This window comes from Tauraco erythrolophus, chromosome 3, assembly GCF_009769465.1.
Source record: "Tauraco erythrolophus isolate bTauEry1 chromosome 3, bTauEry1.pri, whole genome shotgun sequence".
Taxonomy (NCBI): Eukaryota; Metazoa; Chordata; class Aves; order Musophagiformes; family Musophagidae; genus Tauraco; species Tauraco erythrolophus.
This window is the reverse complement of record NC_141467.1, coordinates 87,857,961-87,879,983: the sequence shown is the minus strand read 5'-3', so window position 1 is coordinate 87,879,983 and position 22,023 is coordinate 87,857,961. Positions and strand designations below refer to the sequence as shown.

The following is a 22,023-nucleotide window of genomic DNA, read 5'->3' as shown; positions in this document are numbered from 1 at the left end:
TCACACACAGTTTTATTTTTCAGACAATTAACCATGAGTTGTGCTTTTTTGTTTCTTAGGTTAACAGGATTTCATCTTCCTCCACCTGTGACAAGTACAAAATCTGTATTTTCACTGCGCTTGACAAGTGACTTTGCAGTTAGTGCTCATGGGTTTAAAGTTTACTATGAAGGTAAGACATTCTTAACAAAAGATTCTGGATTTTTTTCTCTGATTTTTGTACATATACATACTTGTATATGTACATATTTATTCAAATTACTGCCAAGACGTTACTAATTACTTTTGAATTTCACTAGATAGTTGAATTTAAATCTGCTGGTTTTATGAATGAATTCCTTCTCATACTTTTGCATAAAAAAAATACTGATTCGGTTCTTTAAACTGACATAAAGCTACTTCCCCACTGCAGTTTTCACAATTGTCTACAGTTTTCACACATACACTGAAGTTAATGAGCTGGCACATGTACTTCTGAAGTCCAGAAGTTCATGTTACTGTATATATGTTCCAGGAAGGATCTTGTTTATGATCAAGCTCACTTTAGTCATGTTTGAAGAGTTGGAATGTATCATCCATCCATTGAATTAAATGTCTCTGTCAGCAATCTAGGAGCTGTGGTAAACTGCCTGGAGAAGGTCTGAGACCATTGTTGTACCCTGCTCAGTCCCATTTGCAACAGAAACTAACCTCTGAGAAAGTAACTGGCTGAGTAACACTTTGATAGCTAGGAAAACATCCAAAAACTGGTAAAGCAATGAAAGACTGCCATAGAAATACAGTCCAGAATCACTCTGTATTAAAATGACTTTCTCTATTGACATTGTTTACCTTCAGGTATAGAATTTCATAGAATTCTATACCTGAAGGTAAACATCATTCTATGATGCATTAGAATGCTACTTCATGTAGAAATTCCCTCCTATAGTTACTTATGTCAAGATACGAAATTAAAAAGCAAAAGAATTTTCAGGCCTTTCTTGTCCCTTGAGTTATAAAAAAAAAAATGAGGCAACTACACACACTTTTCTCTGGCTTGCACATAAACAGGAGGTAATTTACAGCATAGAAATTCAAGCTACGCATAACTGGTTTTGGCTAGATTATAGCTACTCTATAATTTTTCAAGTGTTCAGTAACTTTGTTCAGCAGCATTATTACAAAAATGTTATACAGAAATATACTATGCAATTCCTATGGATTTTTAACTAAGCAAAATAAAGTATATACTTCTCATGCACGTTAGGAAAATATGTAGGTTTTTAGTCATTGATTCGGTGTCATAAATTGGGAAATTCAAATTCACTGTGTATGGTATCAACTGCTGTCTCTGTACATTGTCAAAAGGTTTTGCTCTGCTAATGTTAACAGATAGTGTACTATACATTTCAGTTATGACAGAGAATGATTAAACCTAAAATGGAAGATCACCAATAAAGTTCAGTTTCCGCCTATGACTGATTCCTCACATAGTTCCTTTCTAGGCTAAAATAACACGCTGATTAATAGAACTCAAGCTCCTAAATCACTGACAAATGGGGAGAAGTTCTACTTTCAACCACAGAAGTCAGCATTTTACAACAAAATGTAAACTTAGAATCTTTAATTTGATACTAATATTTTTTGAATCTGAGGCCTTATTTTATGATATCAAGAATATTGAAAGAAGTTGGGATGGACCCTAGAGTTTTAGTTCACTGGAGTCTCTCTTCCTATAGGCACATCTACTTTTTTAAGAGCTGCATCAAAGCAGCTTCATTCAGTGAGAGAATTTGTCTTTCAATTCCTGTTTTTCTGGCTTCCTATGAAGCAACCTGTCTTTATACCCAGCTAGCAAAGAAATGAAAGCTCATTACTTCACATTCATTTCATGTATCATTCCTTGACGTGAGAGAATAGATGTATTTAAATGATAACCACATCAGGGTAATCTCCATTTCTGTTCTTGTACTCTTTGTGAATGTGTATAACCGTGCAATCAACATTTTCAGATCTGGTTCTACCTAGTATCCAATTTTCAAAAATGTTGATTGCCCAGTAGCTCCTTTTTAGCTTCCTGATTAAACATCTGCATACTTAGTACCCCTAAATATCAGACCACATACCTAAGTCCTTCATTATGGATTTGTAATTTGAAACCTAAAATAGAAATGATTATCAACCTATCATTGCAATAAAGCAAAATGATAAACGGAGATAGTGTGAGAGAGCAGGATGAGCAGAAGAGACATATATCTGAAGGGATTAGATCCAGGTGTGATTTAAAAAAGAAAGAACATATCTTTCATAATCAGTGATCATTTAAAATACTTTCCTTTGAAATTTTTGGAAATAGAGGACACAGATAGTTATATGGGATGCATTTTTGTTCACGATCTTTAAAAAAAGACACCAAAACAAAAAAAAACACAAAATAAACAAAGTCCACCAACATCTCTTTCTCCGACCTCCCATCCTCCTTGACATATTTGCAGTTGAGATGAAAGTTGACAAAAATCTCCAGAGTACCTGACAGAATCTGTGGGAAATATGAATCTACTGAAGACTTTCTTGTTCATAATGTAGAGGAATATAGTAATTTTCTGGTCTTCTGAGAATAAAAATGTATATAAAATTATATCATCAATAAAACTACTATGTTAGGCCATCATATGTACCCGCTGCAATTGCATCCAGTCCAACTAAGTACACCATAGACCACAGCAATACCTACTCTGGCCTCGTACCATCAATGTCATAAACCTCAGTCTGTTCCCTCCTTCCCTCCATCCTTCTCTCCTTCTTTGTCTCCTTCTCACCTTCTTTCTTTCCTCAATGTCAAATGGAATATTTGAGTTAGTTGTTACCATTGTGCACATACTTCTTTATGTTCAGTTTCTCTATTATTTGGGATAGAACACATCTTAGAAGCATACCTCTCCATATACTACAATACCCATGGAGAAAAGAGATTTTGTGAGACAAAACTGAGACAGATTACTCAAAAGAAAAATATATCACTTACAGTCACAACAGCAAATGGTGAGATGCATTGAAAATTAAGGAGGGATTTTAAGAAAAAAGCTTGAGCTACAATAATTACCAGTAGCAATTTATCATTTCATCACCGTCTAGCAACACAGCTTTGCTGACTGGAGTGACAAATGGGGGAGTTACAAGTCTGCTGAGTCCGTGCCTGTTTTTTCCTGGAGAGGTTTCTGGCTTCTTTTCTTTTTTTTTGGTAGCTTTCAGGGTCTGTGCAAAACATATATGGGTATTAATGTATGTAGGAGAAATGTTATACTTAATCCCGTATTTGATAATTCAGACTAATTCACAGTGTAGCTGTGTCCTTTATATTTTATTTCTGGTAAGATTATTTTGGTTGCAGAACAGAAGAATTTGATGCACTTTTCCATTTCCTGGGGTACTAAGATACATAAGCAGTTTTATTCATTGAGAGCACAGGAGGGGAAATACAGCTGCTGAGAAAGAAAGCAACATAGCAGCTTGACCCATGCAGCAAGGGGCTTCCATGAACATAGTCCTGCTTTGAACAGTGCTTCCTTTTGTTCTTACTGGGTTATTTTACAGATATTAAACAAATAGCTGACATTGTTAAAATAATTGACTTCATTAACAAATCTACCACTAGAATTTATGGCAATTTGTATTAAAAGTAACTATGATAGATGTTTTTGTGCTATCTTATTGAGCATGGGGAAGAAAAAAAGAACTTAATATATAATTATTCTTACAGGGAAAACCGTGAATGTCCTGGAGATCAATCTCAATTATTTATAATAGTGTTTTGAAATATAATTTTATCTGGTTTGTATTGCTACTCATCTTTTTAAAGCTGAATTATAAAATTGAATTATTAGGCACCATATAGATAATGAAATGGTCTTCATCTTTGTACTGGAGTGGTGTTATATGAATTCAGCAATTTTGCTGAAATGCTTTGGAGTGGAGTTTGAGAGCAATGTTAAACATTTCAAGACTGATCTCATCTTTATGGGTAAAGGCGGGGCAGCGGGGGGAAGGAAAGAAGGGAGCAGATGGTGTTTATTAACAGAATAGGATTTCCATCTAGTGACTTCTAGGGGCCTATCATGCATTTCTTTCAGCAATATTAAGAAAAATTGGTAGCTGATGTACAGGATTATTGAAGCATGTAGATCAGAAATACTAGTAGGACTTAAATGTGCCAGGATGTTGATGCTAAAAATAATTTTGGCAGTTGGTATAGAGCTAGAGAATGTGAGCAAATAGGATAATCTATTTTTAGCTCTTCTGCATATCAGAATTCAGAAACGTGGCTACACATAGTCTACATCTTGAATCTAAGTAAGATTCGTGAAGTACTAGCTGTATTAAGCTAATAATATCACTACTAACTTCATATAAAAATTTAAAGGATTACTAATTAATTATTGTTTAATTTTGGAGTGGTCTCTATAAAAGGTCCACTCAAAAACTCTCTGCCAGGTTGGAGTTGAAAAAGCCAGAGGCTTTTTAAAAGTGAAGTTGTCATCAGGTTTACTATCTGACAGATATTATAAGCCTTTTTATTGTTGTTCGGATTTTGCCATAGCGATTTTGGATTTGACTAAACAATAACTTCTGGAAACAAATTCAGCTCTTGAAAACATCAAGATTTAAGAAAACTCTCACTTTCTTTGATTCCATTGATCCCACTGCCTTACTTACAAGCAAGACTTTTTAGCTCTGATTTTTAAACTTCCTGTCACTGGCTTTTGTTCTGCTTTTATCTGCTGAATTATAGAGCCTTTAGTATTAGCATCCGTTAGTTCTTATGCTGGATTCTTAAGTATTGCAGTAAAATCATACACTTCAGAGTATTTAATATGGGCTTATAAAATTTTAACATAAAGTATTTTGTTCCAAATCACAAATTATTTTGTACTATTCTTCTGCGTTTTCATTGGTTTTTGTGTTGTGATGTCTGTGTGAAAAACAGGTCTGGTCAGTATGCTCACCTGGCTGAGCCCTGCACCTGATCACCACAACCTGTCCTGTCTTCTTATTAAGTCCTTTTTTAACTCTCAGTGCAATCTCACTCTCTATCCTGTGTGTATGTGAGGACTTCAAGGGCTGAGTGCCAGCTACTGGGGGTGAAGGTGCCCCTGGCCTATGGTGTCAGTTACTGGAGCGGGTGGGGGTCTCAGCTGCTACTCAGTGGGGAAGGAACAGTGCGTGTCCCAAAAACTAGCTACTGGGAGGAATCTGCATCAGTGAAACAAGTGAGAGACTCAACACTAGCAGCTGCAGCAAGCCATGTTCCAGTTGCTGGAGGAGCGTAGTGGGCAACTACCTGTATCTTCTCCAAACCAGGTGTGCATGTGTCATTCACCAGCTCACTTCCAGGTGGACTTTCCAACAGGTAGGATGTCCTGGACCTGGGATGAGGTATGAGGTGGGTGGAGAGTGAGTGTGTGTGTGCTGAGTGTTTGCTGGTGAGCATTAAGCTGGACCAACCAGTGAGTAGAGGATCCATGGGGTCCAGAGATCCTGGAATCTGAGCAGGGGTGCCAGGCAGACAGAGGGATCATACTGGTACTTGGGGGAATCCACAAATGTACATGTGCTTGTGAACCTGGACAGTCCTACATGTGTGCCTGCATGAGTGACCTCCTGTGTCTGCCAGCCAAAGAGAGGACTTTGCTGGGCTGCCAGTGCCTGTGTTTTACGTGAGTCCTGTAGATAGGTGCTGTTGAAGGCAGTGCCGTGCCTGTGGCAGTCTGTAGCTAGTCATGTCAGTGTCCGTGTGTTTCTCTGGGATACATGCTCCGCTGTGTAACTGGTTAAATCTGCAAATGGGAAAACAGCCAAGAGGTCCATTAGCCCAAGTCAGACACCCCCAGGTCTCCAGGTGCCACAGGCTGGGCTCCTATGGCTGGGCTAGGGAAATCTCCAGACCCCAGAGCTTCTGGAGGCAGTGGCCACTTATAACATTCCTTCACATCCTTAAATGTCATTTGGGTTCGTCAAGCATAATTTGTCCTTGGTAAATCTGTACTGACTGTTCCCAATTGCCTTCATCCTTCAGGTGTTGGAAAACATTTCAAAAGTGTGCTCTTCAGGCTACTTCTAGGATCTGAGGGAAGGATTGCTAGTTTATAGTGCCTGTGGTGGTCCCTCTTGCCTTCATTAGGATGGGTGTATCACTAATCTGTCTAGTCATGAGGGACCACCACTGATTGCCATAATTTTTCATGGATTACAGAATGCAGCTTTTCAGTCATGGTGGGACAGCTCTTTCAGTACCCTTGGGTAAATCTATGAATATGGCTATATTCAGCTTCTCTGCGTAATCCCTCACTTACTGCACACCCAGAACTGACTGCCTCTCTCCTTCCCAGCTGTACTGATACATGAAGAAGTTTCTTCTTGTGAAGAATGATGCACAAAAGGCATCGAATTCTTTGGCCTTTTCCATGTTGTCCATTTTTGTCTTCTCCACTCCCCAGTGTATCTGCATTTTCCCTTGTCCTTCTTTTTGCTACTAGCATACTTGTAGAACTCCTTTTTATAACCTAAAACACCCCTCATTAGTGTTAGCACTCCTTGGACTTTGGCCTTCTTCATTTTGTCCCTAAATACTCCAGAAACATTTTAATACTCCTTTCTTGTTGTCTATCATTTTTTCCATATTCTTTGTCTGTACTTCTTTGCATTTTGTTCATTAAGAAGCTTCCTTGTTAGCCTCATACGTCATTTGCTAAAGTTCACTTCCCCTTGAAATACTTGGTTGTCTTTTAAAAAATCAGCTAACTCACTGGCTGCCCTTCCTCCTTGTAATTGCTTCCCAGGAGATTCTGCCTAACAATTCCCTAAATAAATCCAAATGTGATGTCTTAAGCATCCCAATTTTGCTACTTCCCAGCTTTCCTTCTAATCCTGGGCTCAATTTTCTTCACTTCTACTCTGTAGTTAGGTCTCTGTCCCCTGACAAGGCTATTTTTAAAGGCCCTCCTTTTCGGGTAAGCAAGTCCACTTGCAGTTCTGTTCTTCTTTGCCTTGATCAGGTGGTTTCATTTCTTCACAGCAGTCCTTCCTTATCTCCAGATGAGGTACTATGATTAAGGAAGCCAAACCTTTGAAGACAACTGTGCAGCTAGGCACTGATCTGCTGGATGTGCTTGCTCATAGCTAGAGCTTTTCTCCTAACCAAAAGGATTGAGAGAGATACCAACATCATGTGGGAGCACATCCCCCTCACTCTTCTCCTCAGAATCACATACCAATCTTTGATCTAAGATTTCTGCTGGCCGTTATTACCGCTCACATGAGTGAATACTATGAAGTAGCACTTGTGAAGCTGAACAAACAGCAATTGCTCTGTGAAATTATGGGTCTGGGCTCCAGGCAAGAAGTGCACTGGACAAGACTATAGGTCTGGCTTGCAAACAGGGGACTGTACCATGAAGGAGGGAGTATCTAACCAAAGGCTCAATATGGGCGGCTGTGATACTTTATTAACAATATGAGAAAGTACAATTAAAGATTGTTCCTTCTGCCAAGATTTTCCTATTCTTTTTAAAGAGAATATGTGATAAATTCATCTAGATAGACTTCTCTTCCTTTTCTTTCATTTGCAAAATAACATATCATTTGTAGGAAAAAAAATCATGAACATGTGCTTGGTTATAGACTTAGTAACTACTTGTTAGACTTTAGCTGTCTGTTGGGCGCTAAATTTTCTTTGATAAATCTTAAATAAATAAAAAAAGTTGGTTGATTAGAGAGCCACAGAATCATGTATAATTTGTTCCAGGTAAAATAAGTGGACATAAATTCATTTGTTTTAACATCTGCAAAAAAGTCATTATTTGAAAGTTAAAAACCAATGAGTAACCTATCATTTCTTCTGCCTTAAGAAATATTTAATTATTGGAAGAAAATATGTCTCTCCCTTAGTCTGGAAAAAATCCACTTACTATTTCACTGTTCTGTTTAATTTATTTCTTTCAGAATAATATTGTTAAATAAGCCATATTTGTCAACCTATGGAACTGTAATTTATCATTTTGATACATGCCTCATATTGAAGTTTAAATAAGACAGTGATTAATTTGAGATCTTAATTATATGTCAGGCTTACTTTAGATTTTTTCTTATAATTTCAATGTCATTTTTCATGAAAAGAAATTTAATACGCACTGAAAGTCTTGAAAGAGATTTCCCAAGAGATTCTGAGGTTTTCTTTGTGACCTTATATTCTCCAGCTACTGGACTGTCATATTATTAAGATAAGTACAATACCCCAACAAAAACAAATCTTAAGGCAATCTAATTTAAGATTCACATTTTGATCTCATGTCTAGACAAGTAGTGATAGCTGTAATCCAATAGCATTGAAAGAGTATTGTGTAGGAACTAATATACTGCTCATTACAGTAACAAATTAAATGCAGCTCCATGCTTACATGCAGTTGCTTCCTTTACGCTTTTCCTAAGTTACAGCTCGATGAAATTTTGAAGCAGTAATACACAGTAGCAGACTTTGAAATATTCACAAAGTTCACAAAAATGGAATGACTGATAAGCAACACTTACACCTCCAGAACTACATGGCTGAATCCATCAAACTCCATCTGGTATTAGATAGAATTCTGGCTTTGATTTGTGTTAGCTTTGATAGAAATTCTGTATCAATAATATCAAAACAGATAGATCTGCAAAAAGAGATTCAGTATGCTCAGCATGAAGTCTTAAAAACTCTTCAAAAGTCAATAGGAGATTCTACAGGTGGAGAGGTTTATTCATGATGAGAGCATGCATCTCAGTAACACAGAACTGTAGCCTAAGAACAGACTCATTTTGTCAACAGATTTGCAAAGTTTGCCAGTTTTTCACATGTGAATTAAATTTATAGTTCATATTTGGACACTTAGATCCATAATAAGACATACTGTTGAGCATTCAGTAGCTCCCGCTAAGCTCAATACAAATGATGTAAAATGCTTGGGAATAGGTAAACGTTTTTTTTAGGTTTGTAAATTAAGCATCCAGTTATGTCAATCACTGACATTATCCAGAACATTACCATTATAACCATTTATCCATGATTATAATGACAATTTTATTTTAACAAGAAGAAAGGAGTTGCTTGCTCAGGACTGGAATTGTCTGCCTTTTAAAATCAAATAAAATTTGTTAGACGTTTATTTTGGAAGATATTTGCTTTTTTTTTTTCAATTCTTAGCAGACAATTGCTGATTAGCCAATGATATCATACAAGCAAAAATTAAGACAGCTTTGAGAATAGGTGGATAATAATGCTGTGAACTAGATGGTTAGTCAAATGCCTAACAGTTTGGAGGGAAAAAAAAAGGTAAAATAATTGAAAGCAATTGTATCTACAAGTAAATATTAGTCTTCTGGCTGGAGAAGGCATTCATTTTAGTAATTCTGCTTTATCCGTTCCTGAACAACATAAAGAAAAAAAAAAAAGCCATTCCTTTGATGGTTGGCAACAGGATACTAAAATCCCGTGGACAATAAGTTGCTTTTTATAGCTAAAAATTAATTAGCTAGGCTGTTTATCTAAGATCCATACTACAGATGTAATTGGAAAAGTTGTCCCAAAATACTGACACAATTTTAAAACTCTTTTTTTTTTTAAATGCGGCTCTACGTTAGAAATGCTTTAAAACTCCAAAGCTAAACTATTTCTTTTAAACAAAGAGGTTTATCCTAAGTAAAAATCATAACGAATTCTTGATAAATTTCTGATCTAAAACCCTAGAAGTTTACATACTTTAAAAACATCAGTTCATTGATTTTCGTTCATATTTTTTAAAAAAATTTTCTGAAAATAATGGCAAAGGAATGGTTACAAAGTTTGTAAAAGTATCAGCTTGAGTTTTGGTGTAGAATTCTTACATCTTCTTTAGTTTTGGTTTTCATCTTACATTCTGCAGTTTCCCTGCTATAAAACAGCATCTGAAATGAGTATAGAGAAAGTGAACAGACCTGATATCAGAAAGCAATCCCACTGCTTCCATATAAAAAATAGAAAACTAGGAGACTTCCTTACGTATTTATTGTACGATTTAAAAAGAAAGTAAAGCACTAGGATTACAATGATTTAATTATTTTTTTAATTGAATTTAGCATTTATGTTGCTTTTCCCTTACTGTTCTATCAGTGTGCCTCCAAGGAATATGCGTTCTTAGTTCTTTTAGGACCAGATATCATTGCCACCTGTATCATTCAGTTCTCAGTCTCTCTTTAGAGATAATCAACACCGGTGCACTTAGGGGCAGTTGTAAAGTTGATTTTGTGATGAAGATATGCATCATGTGGGGAATGATTTGAAACTCATAGGGTAAGAAAATGCTACTAAACTATGGTTTGTGTCTGAGTCTGAATTGATGATGAAGAAATGAAAGCCTGTGCTGTATGGTTATTGTTCTCAGCACCCTGTCTCTCTAGTATACTAGTTATTAGTAAGTAGATGGATGACAAGAACGAGATGTTTATAGACAAGTGATGTTGTAAAATAGCAACATGCTATGTCATTTTTAATTACAGTGTAGTGTTGCTCAGTTCTGTACTTATCACAAGAGCTCTTAACTACAAGCAATACGAATGTCTTATTCTGGGCATGAAGGATCTTCATATGGAAAAACTTTCCACTTCAAACCATAATCACATCTAAAACTCAATTGAACTTCTCATATTGTTGAGGTGTAATGAAATACAGACTCCTTATACCTCAACCTTTTCCAAGGCTCTGCAGTCACTTGAAAGCCTTCTTTATCAATTGAATTCATTCATTTATTTACTATTCATAGAATACCTTTTAAATTACAGTATTAAAATTATATTTAATAAATCTAGGGAAAGTTGCTCAAAAAATAAGGAGTTAACTGGACAAAAGAAATCAAAAGAAGAAATTATTGAAAGATGATAATAGAAAAAAAGACAGAAGCTAAGCATTGATAAAATGGATTTGGCTCTAACTGCCAAATAGTACAAAGACTTTTATAGCACAGGAATTTCTCATATTGGTGTTGGTGGGAAACACATTTCGATTTCGACCAATGGACCAAAACAAATAAGCACGGTATTAGAGAAGTTTTCAGAGGGGTAACCATCAACTTGGTGAGATTAAGTCAGAACTAGAGAGTAGGCAAAGGATTGGAAAAAGTAATGGAGAGAATATTACTTGAATTTTAGTATTAAATGCCATTATTTCTTTTGAGATGCTACGAACTCAATCTGGTCCCCAGCCTCATGTGCCTTTCTCTCTCCGTTTGCTCGCTGTAGCACTCACAAAGCTATATGGGGAGCCAGCTCAAGGAATTAGTACTGATGAAAACATGTAATTTTGTTGCATCTGTATTATTCCCTGGTCCTTTTCTCTGGTGCAGCCTGCTGCATGGCTCACAAACACTAACACCAACCCGAGTGTCCTGGTTCAGCCCAGCCGCCGCTCAGCCACCGCCGGGTCGCTCGCTTACTCCTCCCCCTCAGTGATGGGGAGAGGAGAAAAAACGTAACAAAAGGACTGAGGGTCGAGATAAGAACAGGGAGGGAGCACCCACCAACCATGGTCAGGGCAAAAAACTCAGTTTGAGGGGGTTTGAACTAGATGATCTTTAAGGTCCCTTCCAACCCAAATGATTCTATGACAAATCAATTTAATTCATTAACGGTTCATTAAGAGAAGATAACAAGAAACAAAGCCAGACCTTAAGAAACACCTTCCCCCATCCCCCTCCTTCTTCCCGGCTCTACGTCCTCCCCCGGCGGCGTCGGGGGACGGGGAATGGGGGGTGCAGGTCAGTTCGCCACGTGTTGTTTCAGCCGCTCCGTTCCCAAAGGAGGAGCATTCCTTACATTCTTTTCCCTTGCTCCAGTGGATCCTCTCCTCACAGGACAGTCTACAGACTTCTCAAACGTGAGTCCTTCCCGCAGGATGCAATCCTTATCCATCAGATCGCTCCAGCGCGGGCTTCTTCCCCACAGAGTCACGGTTTGTGGGGTGGGGTGGGGTGGGAGTCGGATGAAGCTTTTCACAGGTACTTTCAGGGGCCATTTCCACAGCCCCTCTCGTGCTACCAAAACCCCATCACGTAAACCCAGCACATAGAGGCATGGATGAGATACATACAGTTGATTGCATGAAAAAACATTACTCCTTTGACAACAGCCCATTTACCTTAATTTAAAACATTTATCAAACTGCATCTTGATGCAGCATGTGTAACGCAGAATGACAATAGGAGATTATAACAGTCTTACAGTTGTAAATTGTCTCACTGCTTGTCTGAGTTTCGATTGCATAATGCCTCCTGGCAGATTTACTGAGTCCACAAACTTGTCTCTTGCTTCTTAGAAGAAAATGCATTGCAATATCTTGGATCCCCAAGATTGTTTTGGGTTGCCAATGTGCCAGGAGCAAGTTTGTCATGTTTGGATTTGGGTCTTTTGTGAAAGTATTATACACTATGCCTGTTACATTCATTTGAATCCAGTTTGATCAATGTACAGACTTGAAATGATGAATTAAAAAAGAAAAAAAATCGCAAAGATAAAATACGTATTACAGAATGGAAATAGTTACAAAGGAGAAACTTAATTTAAGAAACTGCAAGCTAAACATACACACAGCACTGAATCTTTTCCTGGGCTGCTTCAATTTTATCTGAGATTTAGGTGTCCTTTTCCAATTTCTCGTCATGAACTCCTTCAGTTCTAAGGTTGGCTTTCCCATGTGAGGTATTACAGACTATACTTTCACTGCTCCCTTCTAAGGGATGGAGTTCTTTTCTCTTCTTCTGTCTCTATGTTTTAGAACTCCATTCGAGTTCATTTATTTGATAGACAACATGTCCTGAATTTATGACGATGATATGCATCAGTCGTCACTTTCAGTACTACCTGTGGTAAAACTGCAAATGAAAGAAAAAGATACTGCCCTATTTTCTAGGATAATTTTCCTATCTCGAGAGATTTTTTTAAATTCTCATTTTAATTTCTATTTCTATTGTGTTCTTTCCCTAGGTCATTCCTTTAAGCCAAGTACACTTTTTTGTAGGTAACAGTTTTAAGGACTGCTACATCGGTTTATAAATCCTACCACATGTGAGGGATTAGTTGGTTGGGATTCACCTCACAAGACTTTCAATACATATTACAGTGCTGATGTCGATATCTTGTATTGTCATTGCAGATTTCCTGTATAGTAGAGGGCAGACATAAACAATTCCAGAGTGCAATCCCATTTCTTTTCTCACTACTGGCTATAAAGTAAGCAGAAATTATTAGTACATATTGGTGTAGATAAGATATACCTAGCCACAACTGTAACACACAGGTGGTTTTCTTCTGTTCTTTGGCAGTATATATGACATACTACTATAGAAATTACAATATTAGCATTTTTTCACCCTGATCCTAGAAATTGTCATTAGTTAAAAGGCCCCTGTTGTCATATAGGTGCAGGCAACGTGGTGGAAAACGTAAGTACTTAAAGCATTATTGCTGTTCCTGCCTTTAGATCCCATCTGTTGTCTTACAAGCAGATGAACATGACATTGACTCAGTAGGACACCTGGGACTGTCAACTGGTGGGACTGCTGAAAGGCCACAGTAATATCTCAATTGTATTCATGTTTTCCTCATCAGAGCACTAGAATGAGTCAAAGACTCTTCCATACTGCTACCCACAACCAATTTATCTGACCATTTCACATGTTATTTGTTTGTGGACTTTTCTTGTGATTTTAGCCAGTTTGCAAAGAAGGCAAGACTAGATTTCAATATAATTTTGAATTTTTCTACTTGTTTGAAAGTCTGAAGATAGGAAAATTATTATTCACAGAATTTGCTTAGTTTTTCACTAGATTTAATGATGCGGCTTACGGATCTGGCCTAAGTACATGTGTCTCCATTCTTGATCAGAATTAGAATTTCACTACAGTTCCTCTGATTCATTGACTCTTTTTTTTTTTCTTCAGCCTAACTAAATTAATTTAAAACTATATAAATTAATTTTGTTCGTGGATCTTTTGCAAGCAGAAAAAAGTGACAAATTCAATAAGTTGGGAATTAAATTATCCCTATAATATTCAAGAAGTGCAAAGTGACTTTCCAGTTTACTTCCTTTTTTTTTGTAATTAATATTGCTAATTGTGGTTACACCACTTTAAGAATAAAAATTTAAGATTAACATGTGTATCATCTTCCAGTTTTAATATGTGTAAGTGTAGCATAATAGAACATAAACATTACTTTGCATTTCCCACAAAAATTACACAGAATTCTAAGGATGGTTGTCAACTGATTTTATTCCCAAATTAAATAATACAGAAGGAATAGGTTCCTTCTCTTTCCCAGAAACAAAGATATTTGACACAGGGGAAATATTATATTTAGGATCAATCTAAAGTAACTAATTAGATGTAACAGACTCAACATCTACTCAAAGTTTTTTTTTATTCTGCAGCAACAATTCAATCAGTTTGTTGGGTATTCTTTGCTGCTACATCCAGATGTTTAAACAGTAGGTTTGTTAAAGGGCAATACCATTAGACTTTTGAAGCAAATCAAAGACTTTGTTTCAAGGTCTGATCTATAGACCCTTCTTGTCTTTCCATTAAATATCATAAGATATATCTAGTGTTGATTTTCACATCACAGAGAAGGTCATCTTCAGGGAAAAATAAACCTGTAGCTTTTCCATTATTCCAGTCCTTTAAACGTTTTTCTTTCTTTAAACTCTCATATATATGCTATGCTGTCTTTTAAAAACGAATGTATCGGGAAGTCTTCTTGACATTTCATGTCATTCCTTTGGGCCTAAAATTCTCTTTGCTCTTAATGGGTTATTTTGGGAAAACACTAATCTTTAATGGAATAGAATATTCTGCTCTTGTAATAGAATAAAAGTAAATGTTAAACTACTTGTTACATGAGTCAACAGTGTGCCTGGGAAGCAACGGAAGCTAATAGCATACTGGGCTGCATCAACAGAAGTGTAGTCAGTAAATTGACGGAACTAATTATTCCTCTTTCTTCAACTCTTAGTTCTGGAATACAGCATCCAATATTGGATCCCCCATAAAAGAAAGATGCTGATAAATTTCAGCAAGTTCAGGGAAGGGACACCATGGAGCACTTGCCCAGTGAGGAGAGGTTAAGGGAGAAGGGCTTCTTCAGCCTGAAGAAGAGATGGCTAGTGGCAGGGAAGTGTCAGAGCATTCCCCAAATACATGTAAGAAGCCTACTGAGAAGGATTTCCATTAAGGTGAATGGGACGCACATTCTAACCAAAATGAAGAGATTGCCCAGAGTGGTTGTAGAATCTCCTCTCTGAGGTCTGATCTCCTAGTTGACCCTGCTTTGAGCAGGAGATTGGACTATAGCCCTCCTGAGGTTCTTCTAACCTGAATTCTTTTGTGATTCTTTACTAAGTAACCCTTAGAAAGTAACCAAAAGTAATCATTTTAATTTCCAATTTAATGTGGAAATTAAATATGCATTCCTGAAGGATTTACTTCCTGGTAAATATAGACAGATTTTGGAGTTGACTTGAGGTACATGTAATTTTATGGTCAGAGAGCAGCAAGAGCTGGAAGACAAGGAACAAGAAACTGAGGGTCACTCCACAGACTGTGGCCTATTCAATGGGGCACAGTCCCACAGGGGCTGAATATGAGGGCAGTGTCAGGGGCTGGTAACAGGGTCCATTGACAGCCATGGCTATTCATTTGCAACTGAATGACCTCTACCTTTAAAATACCTTGTAGACCATCATAAAGGAGCATTTATACTACTAGATTAAGGCATTTAGTTTAGCTTAGAGCATTTAATTTGGACTCTAAATTGTCCTCTGAAAAAGACCCGTTTTTCTCCATTGATTTTGTGGAAAACATTGTCTCTTAACTTTTGAGACCTAAAATAGGAACCCGACTGTTGACGCTGGGATTATGCTTCCTTTTCAGTAGAAAACTTTTCAAAAAGTGCATATCCTTGCTGTTAGAACGGTCCTCAGAAAAAAAATCATAAAAGCCCTTTATCCGCACATGTTTAGCTCTGAGACTTACAAGTTTATGCAGCTGTCTAGTTTGCTTCTTCATGGCATAATTTCAAGCATAGAAATGTATATATAGATGCTGTGTAGCATTTCAGTCAATTAGAATATTATTGCACTGTGCTAAGTTTCTGGTTATTTAGGCATCTTCTAAATTTGATGCAATAGATATCGAGTGCAAGTAAAACTCATGTCATGGTTTAGCCCAGCCGACAGCTAAGATTCCATGTGGCCACTTGCTCACTCCTCCCCTCCGGTGGCGTGGAGAGAAGAAAAATTAACAAAAGGCCTGAGGGTCGAGATAAGAATAGGGAGGGATCACCCACCGACCATGGCCCCACGCAACACAGACTTGTCTTGGAGACAAATCATTTTAATTAATTATCAGTTTATTCAGAAAAGATAATGAGAAATAAAGCCAAATCTTAAAAACACATCCTCCCACCCCTCCCTTCTTAACTACTCTACCTTCTTCCCATCAGTGGCTCAGGGGTACAGGGAATGGGGAGTTTGCAGGTCAGTTCTTCACACATTGTTTCTTCCGCTCTTTTGTTAAGGGGGAAGACTCCTTACACTTTTCCTCTGCTCCAACTTGGGGCCCCTTCCCACAGGATCGCATTCTCCACAACCTTCTCCAACATGAGTCCTTCCTGTGGGATGCAATCCTTACCCATCAGATTGCTCCAGTGTGAGCTTTTCCCACAGAGTCACGGCTTCTTGGGGTGCAGCCACCTGCTCTGGCGTGGAGTCCCTTCTCACAGACTGCAGATGCATCTCTGCTTCGCTGTCAATCTCCAGCAGCGTGGGGGTCCTTCCCACAGAGGCAGCTTTCTACAAACTCCTTCAGGCACAGGCATCTCTGCTCCAGCATGGAGCTCTCCGTGGGCTGCAGGTGGATCTCATGGGCTGTAGGACAGCCTGCAGGGGAATCTCAGCTCTGGTACACCTTTTCCTGCTCCATCGTCGCTGACCTTGGTGTCTGCATAGTTGTGTCTCTCAGATATCAGTCCTTCCTCTGCTGCCGCCACTCTGGGCCCTATCTGCCTGACAAACCTCGGGTGGTCCCGGCAGGAAAGAACTCCACCAGAGGGCACCTGGGGACCTGCACCACCACAGCCATCTCCAGTTCAGTGGCAGCCCCCTGCACCTCACCCCCCTTTTCACTGCAGGTCCTGCCTGGCTTGTGTTCCTTTGTCCCCTTCTTAAATATGTAATTCACAGAGATGCTGATTGTCTCTGCCCTGCCCCGAGGCAGGTTTGACCTGGCCAGAGACTAGTCTGACTTGTTTTAGAGTCAGCTCTTTGCAGGGGCTATCTCTGCAGCCCTCCCCCGCTGCTGAAACCCCACCACATAAACCCAACAAAGCTCATCATATTGATACTGATTGTGACTTTCATTTTCTTTTTAAAAATGTTATTGTACCACTTTGTCATCTGGTGAAATTAAATCAAGTGAATTATATTTCAGATATTTTAAAAGTGTCATCAAATGACATGTCATTTTTCAAAGATATGTAAAACACATTTCCTGCTCCTGGAAGGTTTGCAAGTTGGATGTGTTACATACAGACCATATACAAGACAAAGGGTTAAGAAAGTATATTTCTACTTCAAGTTTATAAACCCAGATTAAATGCTTAAATTACATTGCAACTACAGAATACCTTCTTGAATGTTCATTCCTCCTGGAGTAGCATTAGCAATTAAATTAATTAAATTCCATTAATTAAAGCTGCGTAAACTCAATACAGAGAACTATTTGCATATTGTCTGCTAATTTTTCTGGCCAACTACCAACTCTGAAAAACATAAATGTGATTAAGTGGTTATTACTATCAATAAAGGAATTGTGCCTTATTCTGTTTAAAAACTATTATCTTTACCCTGTGGCACGTTAGCTCCTTAAATAGATGGCACATTCTTTTAACTTTTCTGGTAAGTGTTCATCTACTTACTCCAACAAATCATTGAGAGCTTATTAGTAGAACTTATTCATTTGCAACCTGTTGCTTGGTAAACAGAAGTGTTTTAAAAAGAAAAAAACCCCCACAATTCTTGTACACAGTATAAAGTAACCCTCAATGTAAAGACTGGATTTGGTTTATAATCTTAGCTTTTTCTTTCTTTTTCTTTTTCTTTTTTTCTTTTTCTTTTTCTTTTTCTTTTTCTTTTTCTTTTTCTTTTTCTTTTTCTTTTTTCTTTTTCTTTTTCTTTTTCTTTTTCTTTTTCTTTTTCTTTTTTTTTTCTTTTTCTTTTTCTTTTTCTTCTTTTTCTTTTTTTCTTTCTTATTTAGTAATGGTCAAAGATTCAGTGATTTATCTGGAGCTAAACATATGTTGTCACTGATATTTTTCAAGTGAGAAAGTCTCTGAAACTCATACTACTGTCACTAGAAGATCTACTGTAATATTAGAGAGATCTAATTTTTAAGACCATGACTTCACAACCTGAACCAGGAAAGTAAAGAGGTTGTCAGAAAGACTGAAAGATGACAAAAGGAAACAATATCTGGTCTTATCAAAGAGACTCAGCTAGTGAGAGAGTTGTCACTGAGCTGAAACGTCATGAAAAACTGAGCAGTTCAAGAAAGATAATTGTATTATTGTGAACTTGAAAGAATGTTGAAAAGATAATAGGAATGAAAGAAGTCTACGGATTGTAGAAAAAAAGAATTCTTCAGTTGATTTGTTTAAATTTTAAAATAGGAAAGGGTAATTTAAATCTTAGATGAGTAACTCATCTTCCGAATGAGGCTCAATCTTACAGTAAGTTATGGAAATGTAAAATTAATTTCTCATGTAGAAGAACCAGATGCCGTAGCTGAGTACCTTTGCCATCTGCAAAAGACACCTGTTAGCAGGTTGGGAATTCCTTGTATTGATTAGAAAACACTTTGTTAAAGAAAAGACCTAAATTTAAATTGCCCCCCTGCTTGCAAATTTAGCTAAATTCAAAGTGGGCACTTATTCAAGGTCTAGACTGTGTGAACTTATTAATTAACTTGCTACCAGATACTCTGTAGTGGGTATCTCTCAAGCTAGATTGTTGCAGCTGTTCCACTTGTATGGACAATTAAGTATTTATTTAATCAGGGATTTCAGTCTCTTCTAGTCCAGGTGATTATTCAAAGAAGCTATAAAGTTCACTTGCTTTTGCAGCAAATTTGTACCACCCAGTTAGGTACTATTCTTCATACCTTTTTTTAAACTTTAAAATGTAGAAAATTATTTTCTCAATCACAAATTTGTTATTAAGAATATTATTTTTTGCAGCAATATGTTTTTTGAGTCTGATCTTATTTTTTTGTAATGAACTCTAAGCATTTAAAAAATTTGCAGTTAAAAGTCTGTGACATAAAAGCATTAATTCATAGAATCTCAGTAACTTTATAGCTGAAGAATTAAATCCTTTCTATATTTCAAACATTTATATTTATATTATTTATATTTCAAACATCTTATTAAGAAAACATAACATACTCTGTGTCACACACAAAAAACTTTTTTTTAATAGAACAGTAAAAAAAAACAACCTACATTGTAAACAAATCTTTTTGTCCAACTTAAATTTAACTCCTTAAAACAGCAATATTTAACGATGTGGACCTATTGTGGATGAGATCAATAAAGGAAAATAGAAATAATAAATACAGCATTACAAATCACAGCAAGAGAGAGATTAAAGTAATATAATTAAATATTTGCATTTATAATTTTGTTTTGTTACACACTATTGCGATCTATTGATTATAATTCTTTCCTGTATGGTTCAGTCTACTGAAATACAAGTTTCATATTAGAATATATTTATGTTCATGTATTTTTCCTTCATCCAAAGAAGCCAGTACCAACTGGAATACTCTGGCTTCTTATAGAAAGAGCAAAGACAAGATTCAGAGTTTGTATGGAGTCCCAGACCTTACAAAAAAAGATTGGGGTACTGCACTGGGTCTTATTTCCCATGCAGCGTTACTGGTATGATTTTTGAGAAGGAGGAGCCCTGATGGTGATTGCTATTAAAGCTTGTTCCTGTTCTATCAAACAGCAGCAAAACAGCAAAACTTGCAGGTTTTTATTCCCAGAACTCTACCAGCGCCTTGCTGGGGAAGAACTCTTAGGCAGCGCTAACTGCTCCTGATGTTTTTTTCTTTAATGACACTTTCAAATAAAGAATCTTTGTCTGACTTGATTGAAAAGTAAAAGAGGAAAAGTACAGTCTAATTAGCCATCATAAGATTTTTTTTTGCATTTTAGAAGCTATGTTGAACTAATAAAAACCTTACTCATTGGTGGCTCCTTCCACAGTCCAGCCCAGGGACTCATAGACCTGTATATTAGTGGGGATCATAATTCAACAGCAGCGTGACATGGATTAGATCAGTACTTTTCACTGTTTGGTATCTAACTTTTTCCTGAGACTGCTAAACTGTTAAAGTCATGATGACAACTGCCAGAATTCTTACCTGATGCACTGTAACTTCCTTCCTTACCTTGTCACTAACGTAACATTGGTGTTATCTCTTGAGTCAGCAACCTGAAAGAAAACTCCTAAATGCTACTATATGATATGAAGTTGTTTTAAGAATACAAAAAAGTATTGCATTTAAATTCTGCTATAAATACAGCATTTTAATATTTTCAATAAGCAGCTTAATATTTTAATGAATTAATTAATAGGCCTATATTCAGATATGTTTTATTTTAAATAAAGCAATCATTTTTATCTAGAGAATTTCAATGTGATGATAGAATTTGCTCTTTTACTGTCTTTGTAGGTATTTAATTCAGCCTTGAGAATGTTGAAGCTATTTTCTTATCAGCTAATGAAAGTAAACTTTATGAAAGTACCTTTTTTTCCAGAAAGAAATGTTTACTACATTCACTAAATTCCCATAGAATTCTATTAACTTTTCACATGTTCTCTTTAAAGTAGATCTATTTTAGTCTAAGTTTCCTCTCCTGGAATTAGTGAATAAATAGAAAAAGCAAAAGTGAACAAGTAGCATTTGTCTACACTGACAGATGAAAAGTTAAAAATGAGAAAACGAAATAGTCATTAAAGCCTTCATGAGAAACTCACTATTGAGGCTAAAAAACTGGCAAGATGAACAAAAAAGGGTTCCATGTCTACGCAGACACTCCCACCTCCATCTCAATTCTGTATAGACCAGGTGGAACCCAGGACACTGTAGTATTTCATTTCAGAAACAGTGATATTTTAAAAATAATCTCTACAAGATCTGTAAGTGCCAATTTGGCTGCAATAGAAAATCTAGAGGATTCTAGGTCACTTCTCTGCTGTGGACAGTTGAACAGAAGCTTTAAATTAAAAATGCTTCTTGTCAGCCTACTGCCTGCAACGGAATAACAGCAGCAAACCTCCTAAGACACTTTCTAAATTGTGGAGGAGGAACTGTGCAAACCCTTTCAGTTTTAAAGTGCCAGGAGTCCCAGGCCTTTGGCTCCAGGGCAGACTGGAACCTTGTATTTTTATTTTCTGTAACTTCCTTGAGTGGATGGCAGAGGAACTGTGATATGTAGGAACATTTGCTCAAGCTGACAAACTCCAATAGAAGTGGACTTGTAAAAGAGATAGGATAGTGAGTTATGAGTAGTCTTTAAAATCTTCCTCATCTTACTTTCCGACTTCTTTTTTAATTATCGTTTTCCTTTACCATTTTATCTCCAGCCTGAATTTGGACATATGTACAAGAATGAAAATACCAATACTGACATGAAAAGTTAATGACAGCACTCTCACCTCTTACCCGTTTTTCACAAGCATGTTGCCTTAGCCCAACCTCTATTTCTGTGAAAAGCAGGCTTTGAGCTGGTATGCCCTTCCTATCATTTCCATTAGCACAGTGTGGTTTAGATTGCATGGAGAGCTTGGGGTAGTAATTGAGATGCATCAAATAAAGCTTTCTAATACAGTACCGAGGTAGAAATGTAAATACAGTGTGTGAGCAAAGC

General features: G+C 36.9%; 1 protein-coding gene across 4 annotated transcripts in view; it reads left to right on the top strand.

The window, feature by feature from the left end:
- CSMD3 (CUB and Sushi multiple domains 3) overlaps positions 1 to 22,023 on the top strand; it is a 737,988-nt gene that overhangs the window by 115,793 nt on the left and 600,172 nt on the right. For all 4 annotated transcript variants that reach the window (XM_086609528.1, XM_086609527.1, XM_086609526.1 and 1 more), the window contains exon 3: positions 60 to 172. In XM_086609528.1, coding sequence (XP_086465654.1) covers positions 60 to 172 — 113 coding nt within the window. The remainder of the gene's footprint in view (positions 1 to 59; positions 173 to 22,023) is intronic.